This window comes from Hypanus sabinus, chromosome X1, assembly GCF_030144855.1.
Source record: "Hypanus sabinus isolate sHypSab1 chromosome X1, sHypSab1.hap1, whole genome shotgun sequence".
NCBI lineage: Eukaryota > Metazoa > Chordata > Chondrichthyes > Myliobatiformes > Dasyatidae > Hypanus > Hypanus sabinus.
Genome location: NC_082738.1, coordinates 15,868,598 through 15,886,196, shown reverse-complemented (window position 1 = coordinate 15,886,196; position 17,599 = coordinate 15,868,598). Strand labels below are relative to the sequence as shown.

At 43.2% G+C, this 17,599-nt stretch overlaps 1 protein-coding gene across 4 annotated transcripts in view; it reads right to left on the bottom strand.

Moving 5' to 3' along the window:
• Positions 1-17,599, bottom strand: part of erbb3a (erb-b2 receptor tyrosine kinase 3a) — a 144,241-nt gene that overhangs the window by 61,605 nt on the left and 65,037 nt on the right. For all 4 annotated transcript variants that reach the window (XM_059955914.1, XM_059955913.1, XM_059955916.1 and 1 more), the window contains exons 3-6: positions 11,999-12,185; positions 5,278-5,412; positions 3,970-4,035; positions 817-938 (exon numbers count right to left, since the gene is read on the bottom strand). In XM_059955914.1, coding sequence (XP_059811897.1) covers positions 817-938; positions 3,970-4,035; positions 5,278-5,412; positions 11,999-12,185 — 510 coding nt within the window. The remainder of the gene's footprint in view (positions 1-816; positions 939-3,969; positions 4,036-5,277; positions 5,413-11,998; positions 12,186-17,599) is intronic.

Here is a 17,599-nt window from a genome sequence, read left to right as displayed (position 1 = left end):
ACAAATCTCTTCCGCACTTTCTCCAAAGCCTTCACATCTTTCCACTCACAGTTGCTCACACTATGTCTCTTCGGACCCCACCCAAGCCAGCTGCTTCCATGCCAACAGTCCTCATTAGATCTTTGATCACTGTCATACTGTCTCTTGGTGCTTACTTCACTCTTTGGGACTCTGTCAATCCCTGCTTCAGAAAGATTTTCTATCGGCAGTGAGCATCGGAATCAGTTACCCAAAATTGCCCGGCATTCAGGTAAACAGGAAAAATAAAGCAAGGTTCATGTTTCAAATTGACCTGATACATTAACTCAATTTCTCTCTCCCCACAGATATTGCTGAACTGCTTCTCCAACACTTTCCAATTTCCAGTGCAGGCTTTTCTTTTGTATCAGAATTCACACGGTTAAAATGAAGACTTCAGATTCTAAAGTGAGCTTAGTGCTTCATGACGAGCAATGTGCTCTGGAATTGTAGTCACTTTTGCAAAGCCAGAATTTCAATGGTTCAATTTAATAGCAGAGAATGTACAGAACCTGAAATTCTTACTCTCCCCAGACATCCAAGAAACAGAAGAAAAACCCCAAAGAATGAAGGACAGAAAACATGAGAACTGCAAAGCCCCCCACACACAAAAGCAGCAGCAAAAGCATCAACCCACCCCTCCCCTCACTTACTCCAGCTAAAGCATCAAACCCCCACCACCCACCATGCAAGCAATAGCAAAGTCCCCAGAGACCACGATCTAAAGTCCATCAAAGGCTACTGTCCATCCCAACACTTCGACATCTCACTCTCTTTCTCTCTCACAGAAGGACTTACGAAGCAGTTGGTATCCTTGGGGCCGGAGCAGCCCCCAGCACACTCGCTGTGGCAGCACTCGCTTGGATTGTGCTGTCCGAAGCATCGGCCATTACACTGAGGAGCACACACTGATTTAGTCACTGGTGGGGGGAGAAAAGGAGAGCAAAGTCAGAATCATCGCGGCTTTTGTGCTCCTTCATCGTTTTCCCGACAGCATTGATTCCTGCTCAGGTCCCCAGGGGGCAGATGTACTTCGGTTCGCACAAGTGAACATCTTTCAAATGCATGGGCAGGAATTGGTAATTCAGCTCCTCAGTCCTGCTCTGCTAGTCAATGCAATCACAGCTGACCTACCTTCCTAGCTGATTCTTATGCTCAAAAACATACAAATAACCTGAATGTTCTCAACAACCAAGCCCTCAGGGGCAGAGAAGCAAAGGGTGAAAAAAATTACATCTGAAATGGGCAGTTCCTCATCTTAATACACTGTCTCCCCACCCCCAGCTGTAAACTCGCCACCTTGAGGAAACAGTCTCTCAGCGCCCTACTGTCAAAATTATTATGAATATTTCACAGTAGTAACAAAGGATCACAGGCTCAGAACGTCAAGTGTTTCTCATTAGCACACACTGGATGTTTTTTGCACCATCCTTTGTAAACTCTAGAGACTGTTGTGTGAGAAAATCCCGGGAGATCAGCAATCTGAAATATGCAAACCACCCTGTCTGGCACCTACAGTCATTCCATGCTCAAAGTCACTCAGATCACATTTCTTCCCCAATTCTGAAGTCTGCTCTGAATGACAACTGAACCTCTTGACTATGTCTGCATGCTTTTATGGATTAAGTGGCTGCAAAATGAGTGGCTGATTAGATACTTGCATTAATGAGCAGATGTACCTAATAAAGTGGCTGCCGAGTGTATGTCAGTGATAATAAACCTGATTCTGATTCAGTGAGCTGGCCTGTGAGGGTCAACCATTGCAGTGTGAACCAAATAACCTATAGGAGGAGCCAAATATGCATCTTTTGGAAAGGCAATAAATTCCAGATTAATGTTAGATCCAATCCAGTTTAAAAATTAGCTCTTTTTATTTTCTCACTTCTTAAGCACACCCTTGAGATCAAGATTTAGGTTTAGGTCAGATATCAGCGTTCTGCCTTTTTTGAAATAAGTTTTTTTTTCTGTAAGTTATATAAGATTCCGAGGTTGAAACAGAATAACATTTAATATATAGGACTCAGGGAGGGACTGACTGAGTGTCCATTTCCTCAGATTAAAGGATCTTGAACTTGAGACACAGCTTCTCTATAGGGATCGAACCACTCAGGATTGAGACGAGGAGAAAGTTCTTCACTCAGAGGATGATGAAACCTTGGAGTTCTTGACCTAAGACTACAAAATAGTTCCTTAGAACAATAAGCTGGACTCTTAACCTCACAGTCTACCTCGTTATGATCTTGCACACTGAAAGTGCCTGCAGTGCACTATCTCTGTAGCTGTTACACTTTATTCTGCATTCTGTTATTGCTTTACTGTGTTCTACCTCGATGCACTGTATGAACAGTATACAAGATGAGCTTCTCATTGTATCTTGGTATATGGGACAATAATAAACCAATTCCAGACTCAGTTACTGAGCATTCATGGCCGAGATTCAGAGACTTTTGAACTCCATGAAATTCAAAGGGATATTGGAAAAATGGGTTTAAGTTAGGGGATCCGCTGCAATCATACTGGCGTAGCGGTTAGCACGACGCTATTACAGCTTGGGGCACTGGAGTTTGGAGTTCAATCCCAACGTTGTCTGTAAGCAACTTTGTACATTCCTTCCCGTGTGCAGGTGAGTTTCCTCTGGGTGCTCCGGTTTCCTCCCATGGTCCAAAGACGTACCGGTTGCTAGGTTAATTAGTCATTGTAAATTGTCCCATGATTAGGCTAGGATTAAATTGGTGGGTTGCTGGGCTGTGCAGCTCAGTGGGCCGGAAGGGCCCCTTCTGCGCTGTATCTCTAAATAAATAGTACTGAATAGTGAAGCAGGCTCAAGGGTGTGAATGGTCTACTCCCGAACCTATCACTTAATCTTTGGTGAGCGAGACTGCTTAAAGCAATGCTAGCCAGGACACTAAGCAAACTTTTTTCTTCTCCAGCAGTTTTATTTTACCCCAACCAACAATTCAATCAGGTTTTCAGTGAAACAACTAATCCAGAAAGTACATCCCTGACCTGGTGAGACTTCACCAGTCTGGTAAATCACACATTAATTCAGAATGAGGTTTCAAATCTTGGAATAAAGCAATCACAACCTGCCAATTCAGTTCAAGTTGACACTAATTTATAGACAATCTATAATTACTAGGAGTTTTGTGTGTCTGAAAGGATTTGGCATGTTTACAAATACAACTCCCATTCATTTTGAGAAATTGTGTGTAAATCACTTTAATATTGAATGGTTTCATCCCAGACACACTGCTGTGTCACCTAGACAAATGGTGATAGCTGCCATTCACCCTCCAACACCAACTGCTTCCTAGGAAATACTGTGCGTTGGCTTGTCTGACTGAAACAACATTTTGCTAACAGACTCCAAGAGGACCACAACCTTAGCTGCAGAGAGGAGGAAGGGTAGAGGGAACAGAGGGAATATCTGTGATAGGGTGCAAACCAAGTTGCCAACAATTGCTTGAAAAATGGCAATTGGACAAAAGAATATTAAGGTAAGTAGTCCAGGTACATAACTGGAAAAAGTGTGTGGGAAGCTGAGATTTTATCTGAAACTTTTAAGTTCAATATTAAGTGCCAGTGAGCACCATGCAGCTTGTTACCATAGAGAAACCGCACAGACAAAGAGAGTGGGAATCACCCGATGGGAGATGTTGAGGGAGGCTGTAGGATCCAGGTGCTTGCAGACTTCGCTGCTGAGGACACCTTACTACTAAGCAGAAGGGCCCCCATATGCTGACCCTCCACACCAGGCACCGGATGATTCATTGCTGCAGGAGCTCCAGCTGACAGCAAGGATTCACACCAGCTCCCCTGCACAGCAGAACAGAGCTCACACACGTCCTTTTAAAAAAAAAGTATAGGTGAATCACAGTGCACTCCTCTGCATATTTTCGCTATCTCACATCCAATCCATTAACAATGCACTTTGCAGTAACAATTACTTACAGATCTGACAGTCTAACTCACTCGGGCCCCAGCAATGTCCTTTACAAGATGGATGACACTGGGAACCTGAAAAGCAGGAAATAATCATCATTATAAATCAAAAACACGTAGCCCAAAGAATCAATGACATTATAATGATAAACTGGAAATTGAGCGATTAAGTAACAGATGAACAAACTAAACCAGTCATGCACATTTAATTTTGGACCTGGCTTTCTTCTGAAAGTAATGTTTCTGTAAAGGAGGAGGCCATTCCATCCGTCACGTCTGTGCTGGAGCTGCTGCCACACCTGGCTTTGTTATTAGCTATGAGATTTGCCAGGACCAGATTGAAAGGGAGGGATCAGAACTAGCAGTTAAGCTTGATTCAATGCCCTTGAGAGGGATGGAGATGAAGAGAAGCAGAAAACGCATAAGGAGATTGTCAAAAAGTCCCCAGCACAGACTTTAGTGAGTTGAACATCAGGTTTGAACAAAATCCTTGATCTGCAAGTCTCAAGTCATGAAAGTGATGGAATACTTTCCACATGCCTGGATATCTTCAATTCTCAAGAAATTCCACACCTTCCAGGACATAGCCTGCCTGAATGGAACCTCAACCTCCACCTTAAACAGTCATCCCTGCACCACCAGTGGACAGTGGCCGCGGGGCATACCATCTACAGAAACTGCACTGCAGTCGCTTACCATGGCTGCTGCTACAACATGCCCAAACCCATGATAAGGGCGACAGGTGCATGGAAAAGCACCACTTGCAGGTTTGGGGTTATGCATCATTTCACAGTTACCATAGGGCAGAAGCCTGAAGTCCCAAACACCAAGTTCAAGACCAGCTATTTCCCTCCATTCGGTCTTTGAACCAACTGGTAAAACCCTAATCATTACAGTTTAGCAACACTATGACCACTTTGCACTAATTATGTTTTCTTGTAAAAACTTTGCATTTATGTTTAATATATGTTTTGTGAATGTTGCTTATCTGATACTGAATGCCTGTGATACTCCTGCAAGCACCTGGCAAGATGACAATAAATTTGACTAAATAAATAAATTCCTCTTCAAGTCACACAACATCTTTACTTGGAAATATGTCACTGGTCCTTCATCACTGCTGAGCCTAAACTCAGGAACTCCCTCCCCCTCCCTCCCTCACCATGAGTACATCAAGGGGAGTTACTGATTGGCAATAAATGCTAACCTTAAGTGAAACACAGATATGAATAAAAACCAAGACCAATTTATTGTGCAAGTTTATAAAAGCGCAGATTCCAAAGTTGCTACCCCTAGTTGTTTGGGTGTAGTACTCACAGCCTTTGATGGCATCCTTTGTCTCATTGAAGTCCATTCTCTCCTTTGGCTTGTGTAGGATGTCAGCCCAATCAATTGACTCCGTGTGGCACAGAAATTTGTTGGATTCCAGATATACACCTCCCACCAGAATCTCTGCAGAGCACAAAAAAAACCGAATGGAATAGCATAAGTAAAGAAATGAAATAACGATTGTTGGAAGTCCAAGAAGATGCAAGAGAGAATTTTATTTTTTGGCTAATGCAGGGAATAAGTATTGCTTGGAGTATGAGCACAAGAGTTGCCAAATTCTAGTAAAACCTCAGCTCAAAGTATTGCAATTGGAACACAGTTTATATAGACTACAGATGTTCTTTATGATAGAAGATTATTCTTGAAATATCTAAAATACCATTCTATTTCAGTTATCAGTCTTCCAAATCAACAAACTTTCTCACAATATTCCTCTATCTGATGGTGAATGTGTTCTTCCTTCAGTGTTCATTACCTGGCTAGAAGAAAATAAATATCTGCCCTAGAGACCTTTGTGGTTAAAAGAATCATGCACCACGGCCAATATCCACATCTAATCAAGCCTTTCAAAGTGTGACTGCACATGATACTGTTGAGTATTTCAATAGGCACACATGGAGACTTCACTAATGTCACTCTAGGTTACAAAAATGTGTTACAGACAGTCCTATGGACAAGCAAAGCCACAGACTCAGTTATTTGCTTGACCTCGAGTTCGGGTTTCAGGAATGCTGAGCAACAGAAAGGAAAAGATAACTAGCCAGGGCTCATAGTCCTGATTAAGATAAGGTTCCCCATGCAAGGCTCCTTCATGAAGTAAGGAGGTATGGGATCCAAGGAGACCTTGCTTTGTGGATCCAGCATCGGCTTGCCCACAGAAGGCAAAGGGTGGTTGTAGATGGTTTGTATTCTGCATGGAGATCGGTGACCAGTGGTGTTCCACAGGGATCTGTTCTGGGACTCCCTCCTCTTTGTGATTTTTATAAATGACCTGGATGAAGAAGTAGATGGATGGATTAGTAAGTTTGTTGATGACACTAAGGTTGGAGGTGTTGTGGATAGTGTGGAAGGCTGTCAGAGATTACAGTGGGACAGTGATAGGATGCAAAACTGGGCTGAGAAGTGGCAGATGGAGTTCAAACCATATAAGTGTGAAGTGGTTCATTTTAGTTGGTCAAATTTGAAGATAGAAGGGCAAAACTCTTGGTAGTGTGGAGAACCTGAAAGATCTTGTAGTCCGTGTCCATTGGACATTCAAAGCTGTTGCGCAGGTTGACAGTTTTGTTAAGAAGGCGTATGGTGTGTTGGCATTCATCAACCGTGGGATTGTGTTCAAGAGCCGTGAGGTAATGTTACTGTTATATAAGACCTTAGTTAGACCCTACTTGGAGTAATGTGTTCAGTTCTGGTCACCTCATTACAGAAAGGATGTGGAAACCATAGAAGGGGTACAGAGGGGATTTACTAGATGTTGCCTGGATTGGAGAGAATGCCTTATGAGAATAGGTTGAGTGAACTTGACCGTTTCTCCTTGGAGCGATGGAGGATGAGAGGTGTATAAAATGATGAGAGTCATTGATTGTGTGGATAGTCAGAGGCTGTTTCCCAGGGCTGAAATGGCTAACACGAGGGGGCATAATTTAAGGAGCTTGGAATTAGGTGCTGAGGGGATGTCAGGGGGTAAGTCTTTCCACACAGAGAGTGGTGGGTGTACGGAATGCACTGCTAGCAACGGTGGTGAAAGTGGATACAGTAGGGTCTTTTAAGGGACTCTTAGATAGGTATAGGGAGCGTAGAGAAATAAGAGCTCTCCGCGGTAGGGTAATACTAGGTAGTCTCTAGAGTAGGTTACGTGGTCGGCACAACATTCTGGGCCGAAGGGCCTATAATGTGCTTAATATTTCTATGTTCTAAGATTTAAGTGCTACCTGTGGCTGAGTGGGCTACACTCTTAGCAGAATTTAGAAGTTGTGGATTGAAATCCTTCTGCACAGACTCAAACACAGGAATCCAGGCCAGAGGGAATACTTAAGAGATGTCAAACCCAATGGATGTGGAAGATACTATGGCCACTATTTTGGAGAGAAGCAACATAATTCTCCCTAGTGCCCTGAAGCCAATATTTATCCTGTGCCATTTAAGTGCAAGCTCTGGTTGGAGTATATGTGTATGTGTGGAAAAGTGTTGGATCAGGTGTGACCTTACCGAATAATAGAGCAGATGAGGAGCCAATTGACCTACTTCTGCTCCCACTTCTCCACAATGAGTGGACAGCGGGCTGGGGACAAGTGTGTGGATGGTCCCAGCCAGCCTGATTTTCAAGCAACTGTGCAATATCCTAGAACTGTGCATCATAAGCAAAAAGTAGCTCAAGCCTAAAGTGAAGAAAATGGGAGGGTGCAGGGATCTCAATCTTTGTAAACACACAAACACTACTACTTGATAGCTAAACATTACCTTTTCACCATTTATATGATAATTCTTTGTTTCAGTCTTTTAAATGGGGATCTTTCTACTGATAACACAATGTGCTGTTAAGTAGATGGTTCTCAGGAGTTGATTAAGGCTATGTCCACACTAGACCGGATAATTTTGAATACGCCGGTTTCGTTTAAAAATGATAGGTATCCACACTATGCGTTTTTAAAAATATCTCTGTCCGCATTAAGACGGATGTTTGGGCGAATCTCCTCTTGCTGCGCATGCGCAGGACATACCTACCGAAAACAAGTAACATGTTTGGTGTCGAATCTCGCTGTGGACATGTGCGTTTGTGCAGTTACAGACTAGAAAAACTTAAACGACAGACAGCTGTTGGCTCTCATGCAGGAGGACTTAAAAGTTAAAAAAAATACTGGAGCGTATGGAGGCAACTGACAGGGAGTTCACAGACATTATTGCCCGGCTGACGATGAACATTGAAAAACTGATGAACTCTGTTGTATTAATAAAGCACCTTGTTAAATGTATAAAACATGTCTGCATCAGTATTATCTTGTACTTCCATACAATGTTATATTAGGCTGTTACACATCTATTGTCAGAGAAGTACTTGCATAAATAGGTAAACCACCTTCATACGAGCAAGGACAGAAAACAGAGCAAAGTGAGTATACTTATTTATTCAGTAAGTTATGGGTCAAAGTATTTGGTGAGTACATTTCTAACTCTTCTGGCTTCAGTCTCGGTTGCCGTCTGTTCTGAAATAGTTAGGTTGCGTTCAAGAAAACAATGAAATGGCACGCTGCCCCCACAATCTGTTTGGGCACATCATAACAGCACTTTTAGATTTCTCCGGTTACCCCGTCCACACTGCTCCGGCCAAGCAGCGTTTTCAAAATTACACACCCTGGAGAGCGTTTCTGAAAATCTCCGGTTTCGGGGGACGAAAACGCCGCTTTAGTGTGGACGGAGGGTAAAAACTAAGAGAAAAAGCTTCGGTTACGGATTTATCCAGTGTAGTGTGGACGTAGCCTAAATCTTGGGGGGTGGGGATGGGGGAAAGGGGCAGCTGAGGAAGAAGTCTAAGAATAAAAGGCTTTTTGCAGTGAGTTGGTCACGGAGTTTAATTTAAAACCATCTTTATGCAAGACAGGAGGCCACCCTGTGAGAATGACCACGCAGAAGTGATATTTGTAACTGCAGACAGCAACATCTTTGCCTAATGACCTTAGTTTAGATTTTGTTTTCCCACCGCTGGCAACCATGCTTTCAGCTTCCTCGGCCCCAAGCTCTGGAATTCCCTTCCTAATCCACACTTCCAATCCTTAGATTTTCCTCAATACCTGCATCACTGATTGAGCTTTTGCTTGCCTGTTCCAATATCTCCTTATGTGACTCAGTATCAAATGTTTTATTTGATTTGTTAATAGTCTCGTGAACTCTTGTGCTTCCTAAACTCTGTCCCAATCCCTACAGACACCTTGCTAGATGTTTGCCATTCTGTATGACTGAAAGTTGTTGTTATCCTTGACTGGAACCCCCAGCTCACCTGCTCAGACTAACAGTTGAAAGTAACACCAATAATAGAGCAGCACGGTAGCATAGCGGTTAGCGTAACACTTTACAGTGCTAGTGATCAAGGTTCACTGCCCGCAAGAAGTTTGTGCTTTATCCTCGTGACCACGTGGGTTTCCTCTGGGTGCTCCGGTTTCCTTCCACATCCCAAAGACATACGGGTTAGTAAGTGGGCATGCTATGTTGGCACTGGAAGCGTGGTTGGCGACACTTGTGGATTGCCCCCAGCACAATCCTCGTTGATTTGATTTGACGCAAATGACGCATTTCACTGTATGTTTTGACGTACATGTGACAAATAAATAAAGCTCATCAAAAAGAAAAACATCCTGATAATTACTATGTCCAGTGTACAAAATGTGCGACAGTCATGGGCTGCACCAGCACATCCTCAGACTGTGTTGGTTGTTGACACAAACAATGCATTTCACTGTATGTTTTGATATATGTGTGACAAATAAAGCTAATCTAATCTTATCTCTCTGCCGGATGTTATATAATATTGTTCACACAGACCCACATCATCTTCTCACATTGCCCTGTGACTTTAACCAGGAGGATGGGATAATGATAAGGGTCTGCTCCATCACTGACATATGTAAAGAGAACCTTACTGGCAGACTTCGGATGTGGATTGTACCCTAGCTGTAGCCCACAATATCCGTCAGTGGATAACAAATTTATAACAGGAAGGAAGCAGCATGCAAAGCTGGGCTCCTACTTGTTCGATCCAATGTCTATAAGCACAGGCTCTCCCCAGGGCCGTCTTCTTTCACCCCCTCTTGTTCTCACTTTATAACAGATGACTGTACCTCCACAGGCAAACCATTAAAATCCTGAAGTTTGCGGACGATATGATTGTAGTTAGTCTCATCTCTAATAATGATACAAGCTGCTATCAAAGAAAGGTAGACTGTTCTGCAGCATGGTGTGCTCATCACAACTTGGAGCTTAATGCTATCAAGACAGTGGAAACGAGGATTGACTTCTGCTGACAACCCCCTACTTGCCTCCCCCACACCCCCCTTGGAAGTTAATGGTCAGGCTGTGTCTGGGGTTAAGTCATTCAAACTTCTGGGGTCTACCATTACCTATAAATACATTGAAGTGGGACAGGCACATTACACTCATCACGAGGAAAGCCCAGCGGAGATTGCTCTTCCTACACCAGCTTAGGAAATTTAACGTCTCAGGGTGTATCCTGATGAATTTTTATTCAGCCATCGTTGACAGTGTTGTGACCACCTCTATCACTCTACGTCCGCCACCTCCTCACTCTCCAAGTCCAGATTGCAGTGAGCCACTCATTAGAGAAAATTACTGATATTAGGAGACCTGTTCATTGCCAGGACAAAGAAAAGAGCTGAAAAATTTACTGCTGACTCCACCCACCCTAACAGTCACCTATTCATCAAATTGCCATCGGGGAGACGCTGCAAGTTGATCACCACCAGGGCTACACATCCTCTCTGAAGTTTCTTTCTTGTAGCTGTCCAGCTTCTCAACAAAATTCACTCAGGTGTAATACTCTAACTGTCCCTGCACAACATCCATTAAATGCTCTTTCCTGCTCTCCTTGTTCTGTTGATAATTATTGAGTCTGTTTGTGTGTTCACGTTTATTTAAGATGTTTGTGCATGTGACCGTTCTGCTACTTGTTGACTGCTCATGACTATTTGCACTATTGTCCTGTAAACTGTTGGTTGCTATTGTGTTGTCTGTTATGGTGCTGTCCTGTGTTTTATGCTTGGCACTGAAATGCAATCAATTCTGGCATGCTTCACATACTGGCCATAAAGTGATTCGGATTCTGATTCTAGTTGTTATGGGTATGTGACCTGGTTGGAGAAGTGTGAGGTGGGGAGGAATGGAATGGTGGGAATGAGTTGGAGTGACAGCAGGAGAGTGGAGTTAGTGTGAGAGTGGGATAAGGAGAATTTTTGGGGAGAGGAATGGAGGTTGAGAGGGATGATGGCAGTGTGAAGGGTCTCAGAATAGGTGAGGGGAGCTGGTGAGTAGGACGGGGGCAGTTTGTTTTGGCTGAGGCTGTGGCAGAGCAAACAACAACCTTTGGACTGGCTGCTTCCACAGAGCCTGTTGCCTAGTTTGAGGTGAAATTTGGCTCCAGTTCTGCTCCATGGCTGAAAATCTGGTTTGACAGAAACTGTAATTCTCTCACTGACTCATTGCAAAAGTCTCAACAAATAAATCTTTTAATTAGACCTGTCATCCAAACCACATCTTTAACAGAGAGCTGGAGGGAAGCACAAAGGCACTTACTCGATGCAAAAATAGCCCCTTTTCCCCCAGGTTGATTATGGGAAGGTGGAGGGTCTTCACTAAAACTTGAGCTAGCTTCAGTATCTGAGCACTAGCAGCTAATCTAATGGTTACTGTGTGGTATAAGGTAACATCAGGCTCAGAGATGTTGGTTGCTTTTGTAGAAATGCAAGGTTCCTGTCCAGGTCCATACTGCCAAGATCTGGCCTCCTAAGCTCCTCTGTGCTCACAAAAGGTATACCCTTCAACCAGGCAGAGCAAAGGAAACCATAATGTCACAGCGTCTGTAAAGTGCTCCAAAGGTATCTTAAGTCTTTGCCAAGGCAATGATGTAGACTATGGTTCCAGAGCACTCACTACTCCCCGGGAGTCCCTCTCCAATTCCTCTTGCCCACCTGTCCAAAGATCTTACCTGTCAGATGTTTAAAGCCAAGCTGCTTCAGCCCTTGAACTCCATCTTTCCGGTAGTTGAGGATCACAGAGAGTGCGTACTTGTCATCGTAGAGTGCTGTACCACGGATAATTCGCAGATTTTCCAGAGGAAGATACTCAAACTGATTCAGTGCCACGAGCAGGTAGCCAGTAACCTCCCGGATTGACTGTGGGGTAAAGAAGCCAATGTTAGATCTGCAAGGGGATGTACTATACAATGGACGGGTTCAATCCAGAGTAAAGCTCCCTCTGCACTGTCCCATTAAGCATAAGGACAGCAACGGTATGAAAAAGATTAAATTCAATGTACACTCAAAATACTTTACTACCCTCTCAGAAGACAGTCCATACTACATTAAACTTTTGACTTCCTGTGTTCTGCTCTCATCCAATTTAATGTCATTACCAATATTCTGTAATCTCCTCCAGCCCCTCCTACCTCAGAGACCTCACTGCTCCTCCAAATTTGCCCTCTTGTTCATTTTAGACAGCAACTCCCACTGCCACCCCTTCTCCCCCACTCCACTAACAGTTGTGCCTTCAGCTACTTGGGCCTAAGCTTTGAAATCCCCTTGCTAAATCTCTATGTCCCCCATCGCCCCTTTAGAATGCTCTTTAAAACCCACCTCTAACACCAAATATTGCTATTCATTGATTTTATTGTAGTTCTTTGTTCTGTTGTGAATGCCTGCAAGAAAATGAATCTCAGGGTTGCATATTGTGACTATTTATTTATTTGTTTGTTTATTTTGAGACACAGCATGGACTAGGTCCTTCTGGCCCTTCAAGCTGCACCCCCAACAACCACGGACAACCCCGATTTAACCCTAATCCTAATCATGGCACAATTTACAATGAACAATTAAGCTACCCGGTATGTCTTTGGATTGTGGGAGGAAACCAGAGCACCTGGAGAAAACCCACGAGGTCACGGGGAGAACGTACAAACTCCTTACAGACAGCAATGGGAATTGAACCCAGGTATCCTGTACTGTAAAGCTTTGTGCTAACCTCTATGCTACCGTGCCACCCCCAATACGTAGTATGATCATAAATTTACTTTGAACTTTAATAAATCATCTCCAATTTCTTTCATGCAGCTTTTATCAATTTTTGATTGATAATCACTCCTGGAATGCACCTTGGGGTATTTACTAAGTTGGATGTACTGTTTAAGTTCACTGTTGTTGTATTTGGGAGAACTGTCTCAATTTTCTCCTATGCTTTGCTGACTAAGACAGACTTGGCATTAAAGTATGAGAATGCTGTAAACAGAACAAGAATTTTTCTTTTTCTATTCTACACCCACAAGAAACTGGGTAGAAAGTCCCAGTGGCAGCCAAGTTAGCAGAGAGAGCTGGTTTTTGAAATGTCAGTGCAACGTTCTTTGGAAGCTAGCTCCCAGAGGCTGAGAAACAATTTGTAAACTTCACTATGCCACTGAGCTTCAACCAGTCGAACATGTGTTGCAATAGAAGTGCTATTTCTACACAATACAACAAATCAACTACAGAGACATACAGAATGGAAACTGCCCTTTGGCCTAACAGGTCCATGCTGGCCAAGATTCCCATCTAAGGCTAGTCCCAATTGACACATCTCTCTCTAAACTGTTCTTATCCATGTACCTGTCCAAGTGTCCTTTAAATTTTAATTCTGGTCTTTTATTTAGCTACCTTGGCAGCAAGAAAGATCAGTGTAAATATTAAACTGAGAGGGCCACAATGCACCAGCCCCTGGAGGAATAATGGAGGCAAGCAACAGTTTGACCAGGAACAACTCCTTTAACCTCCTATTCCTGAGGGATTAACAGCTTTGAACAGTTTGTATCAGTGCCTCATACTGAGGCACCAAGGACAGAGAAGGGAGACATATTTAAACATATCTGGTTGTCCAGTTGGAGACCACATCCAGTTGCCCTGGTGGTGGAGGAGCTGCTGGTTGGTGAACAGATTATCAACAAGCAACTTTTGTGCCCATTGTAAGAGATTTAATTACTCTCACATCATTTATTGCCCTTCAGAAGGTGACGATTAGCCATTGCAATCAGGTTTATTATCACGGACGTATCTCATGAAATTTGTTGTTTTGAGGTAGCAGGACCATACAATACATTAAAAATTCTTATAAGTTACAATAAAATATATTATATGCACACACAGTGTAACAGAGAGCAAAATAGTGAGGTAGTAATCAGGGGTTCATGGATCGTTATGAAATTTGTTATTAAAATGTTGAGTGTGTGTCCTGTACCTCCTCCTGATGGTAGTAAAGAGAAGAGGGCATGTCCCAGATTCTCAGGCTGTTTAATGATAGATACCACCTTCTGGAGGCACCGCCTCTTGAAGATGTCCTCAGTACTGGGGAGGCCAGTGCCCATGATGGAGCTGGCTGAGACTACAACCCTCTGCAGCTTTTTCTGATCCTGTGCATTGGAGCCTCCAGATCAGACAGTGATGCAACCAGTCAGAATACTCTCCATGGTACACCTGTCGAAACTTGCTGGAGTCTTTGATGATGTACCAAATCTTCTCTAACTAATGAAGTAGAGCCACTGGTGTGCCTTCCTTGTGAAGAAGCTCCCAGAGTGCTGTCGTAAAGGAGGTTCCAAGATTTAGACGTAGTGACGATGAAGGAATGGTTTCCACTTCCAAGTTAGGTTGAAGTGCAACTTGGAGAGAAGCATATGCAAGAGGTGGTCTTCTCGTGCACCTGCTGCCTTTATCCTTCTCAGTGGTGAAGCTTGTGGATTTGGGATGTGCTACCAGATGCAGATGTCAGTGGGAAGGCCAGCATTTATTTGCCCTACTTGCCCTTGATGAGATGTTAGTGAGCTGCTATCACAAACACTAAAGTCCTGATACAGATCCCAAGTGGAGAAGTGATGTGCCTCTATGATGTGGTATATGGTTTGGGATACATGGCCACTGTTGCACTGCGCATCTTCCATTTGTGGAGCAAGTGGCCACATCCTCCAGGGCTACACAGACTGTTGAGTCCTTTTACACTGTCTTTGAGGGAGGCTGAAATCAGGGACTTCTGCTGAGAAGATGGTGACAAGGTATTTGTTCCCTGTATTGGATGCATCTCTAACTCATCATTCCATCTGGACAGTGGGCTTGTGAAAGTAAAACTATCTAAAAAAAAGTGTGTTAATGGATGTAGTCAACTGCCAAACAATGTCCTCTCCTGGAATTATTTGTTCGAAGACATCATTTGGAAAGTCAAGGGGAAAAAAATCTATATAATCTGGCCTTCAATGTTTGAAAGTAGAGGGGCAGTTTCCACATATGTTTGCTACAGAAGCCAGTAGTAGTTACTTCCACCACATACGCTTTTAAATGTCCCCGGTCCCACGTTTCATCAGACAGGCCCAGACAGGCAGTGCTTACCTGTATTTTGAGATAAAATTGCACATTTCTCAGCACTCCTTATCATGATGAATGTGCTGACATACCTGCATTTCAAATAGGAAACGACTTTTTTTCCCACAGTATGTTTGGCTGCAAACACTATTCAGGAAAGTTTTCTTTTAACTTCAATTAGAAGCGAATGTTTTACAAAAGGACTTCATATGCCTTAATGTCTCTGTCCATTAATGCAGCTTGTTATTGTTTTATCAGGACAATCCAACATGCTCTGCAGCCAATGAACTATTTTCTGAACAACAATCATTGTTATTGTGAAATACTGTAGTCCATTTAGTTTTGTGAAATGTCCAAAGGCACTTTGCAAATTGTCAAACAAAATTTGATACCCAGCTATGTAAAAATCTATTAGGACAGGTAACTAAAAGCTTAGCCAAAAATGTAGAATTTAAGGAACATCTTAAAGGAAGAGAGAGGGGAAAAGGGGGCTCAAAATCAGGTTTAATATCACTGGGAAATGTAAAATTTGTTGCTTGCTTTAGCAGTACAGTGCAATATATAATAATAAAAACCATAAATTACAATAAGAAATATATGTAAAAATTAAACTAAAGAGCAAAAATAAAGAGAAAAAAATACTGAGGTAGTATACATGGGCTCACTGTCCACTCAGAAATCTGATGGCAGAGGGGAAAAAGCTGTTCCTGAAATGTTGAGTGTGTGTTTTCAGGCTCCTGTACCTCCTCCTTGATGGTAGCTATGAGAACAGGGATGTCCTGGGTTGCAGCCCTTTTGAGGCATCACCTTTTGACAGTGTCATCAATGCTGGGGAGGCTAGTACCCCTGATGGAATTGGTTGAGTTTACAACTTGCTGTAGCTTTTGCTGATCCTGTGCAGTGGCCCCTCCATACCACATGATGATGCAGCCAAATTTGCGAACGTCTTTGGTGACATACCAAATCTCCTCAAAATCCAAATGAAATATACAAACGTAGTTGCTGTTGTACCTTCTTTGTAATTGGATCAATATGTTGGGCTCAGGATAGATCTTCAGAGATGTTGACACCCAGGAATTTGAAACTGCTAACTGCTGATCCCCCAGTGAGGACTGGCATATGTTTTCTCAACTTCCCCTTCCTGAAGTCCACAGTCAACTCCTTGGTCTTACTGACATTGGATGCAAGGCTGTTGTTGTAACACCATTCAACCAGCTGATCTGTCTCACTCCTGTATGCCAACTCATCACTCTCTGAAATTCTGCCAACAATAGTTGTATCATCAGCAAATTTATAGCTGTGCCTAGCACACAGTCGTGGGTGTAGAGAGAGAACAGTGGTTAAGCACACATTCCTGAGGTGCACCGGTGTTGATTGTCAGTGAGGAGGAGATGTTATTTCTGATCCCCCACTGACTGTGATCTCCCAGTGAGGAAGTTAAGGATCCATTTGCAGAGGGAGGTACAGAAGCTCAGGTTTTGGAGCTTATTGATTAGTACTGAGGGCATGATGGTGTTGAATGATGAACTGTAATCAATAAAAAGCAGCTTGACGAAGGTATTGCTATTATCTAGGTGGTCCAAGGCTGAATGGAGAGCCAGTGAGATTGCAGCAGGTACAGGTCCTTAATTTTGGCCATGAACAATCTCTCAAAGCACTTAATCACCGTAGATGTGAATGCAACTGGGTGATAGTTGTTGAGGTAGCTCACCCTGCTCTTCTTGGGGACTGGTAAGATTGTCGCCCTTTTGAAGTGGGTGGGAAATTCTGACTACAGCAGTGAGAGATTGAAGATGTTCTTGGATGCTCCCGCCAGTTGGTTGGCACAGGTTTTCAAAGCCCTGTCAGGTACACCATCAGGGACTGACACCTTGATGGTAAACCTGATGGATTAAGGAGGAAACACCAGAGCTCAAGGGCTGCGGTTGAACAATTAAGCTTGAGGACGAGCAAGAGATGGAGAACCACAGAGATCTCTGTGCGGGGGGGGGGGGGGGGAGTAGGGGGAAATGCTCACTCAAGTCCCATTCCAGAAAGAGTAGAAAATCTAAACCAACTCTCCAGGGCAGCACCAAAGGAGTTTTAGCTGAAACGTTGAACTGAGACAAGTCTGCTTTCTCATGTGAGCATGGTGTCTTCTATTTCAAGAAGTGTGGGTAATCTCTCTCCAGTGTGTGCCCTAATTAATTACCTAATGTTACTATGAAGGAACAGCA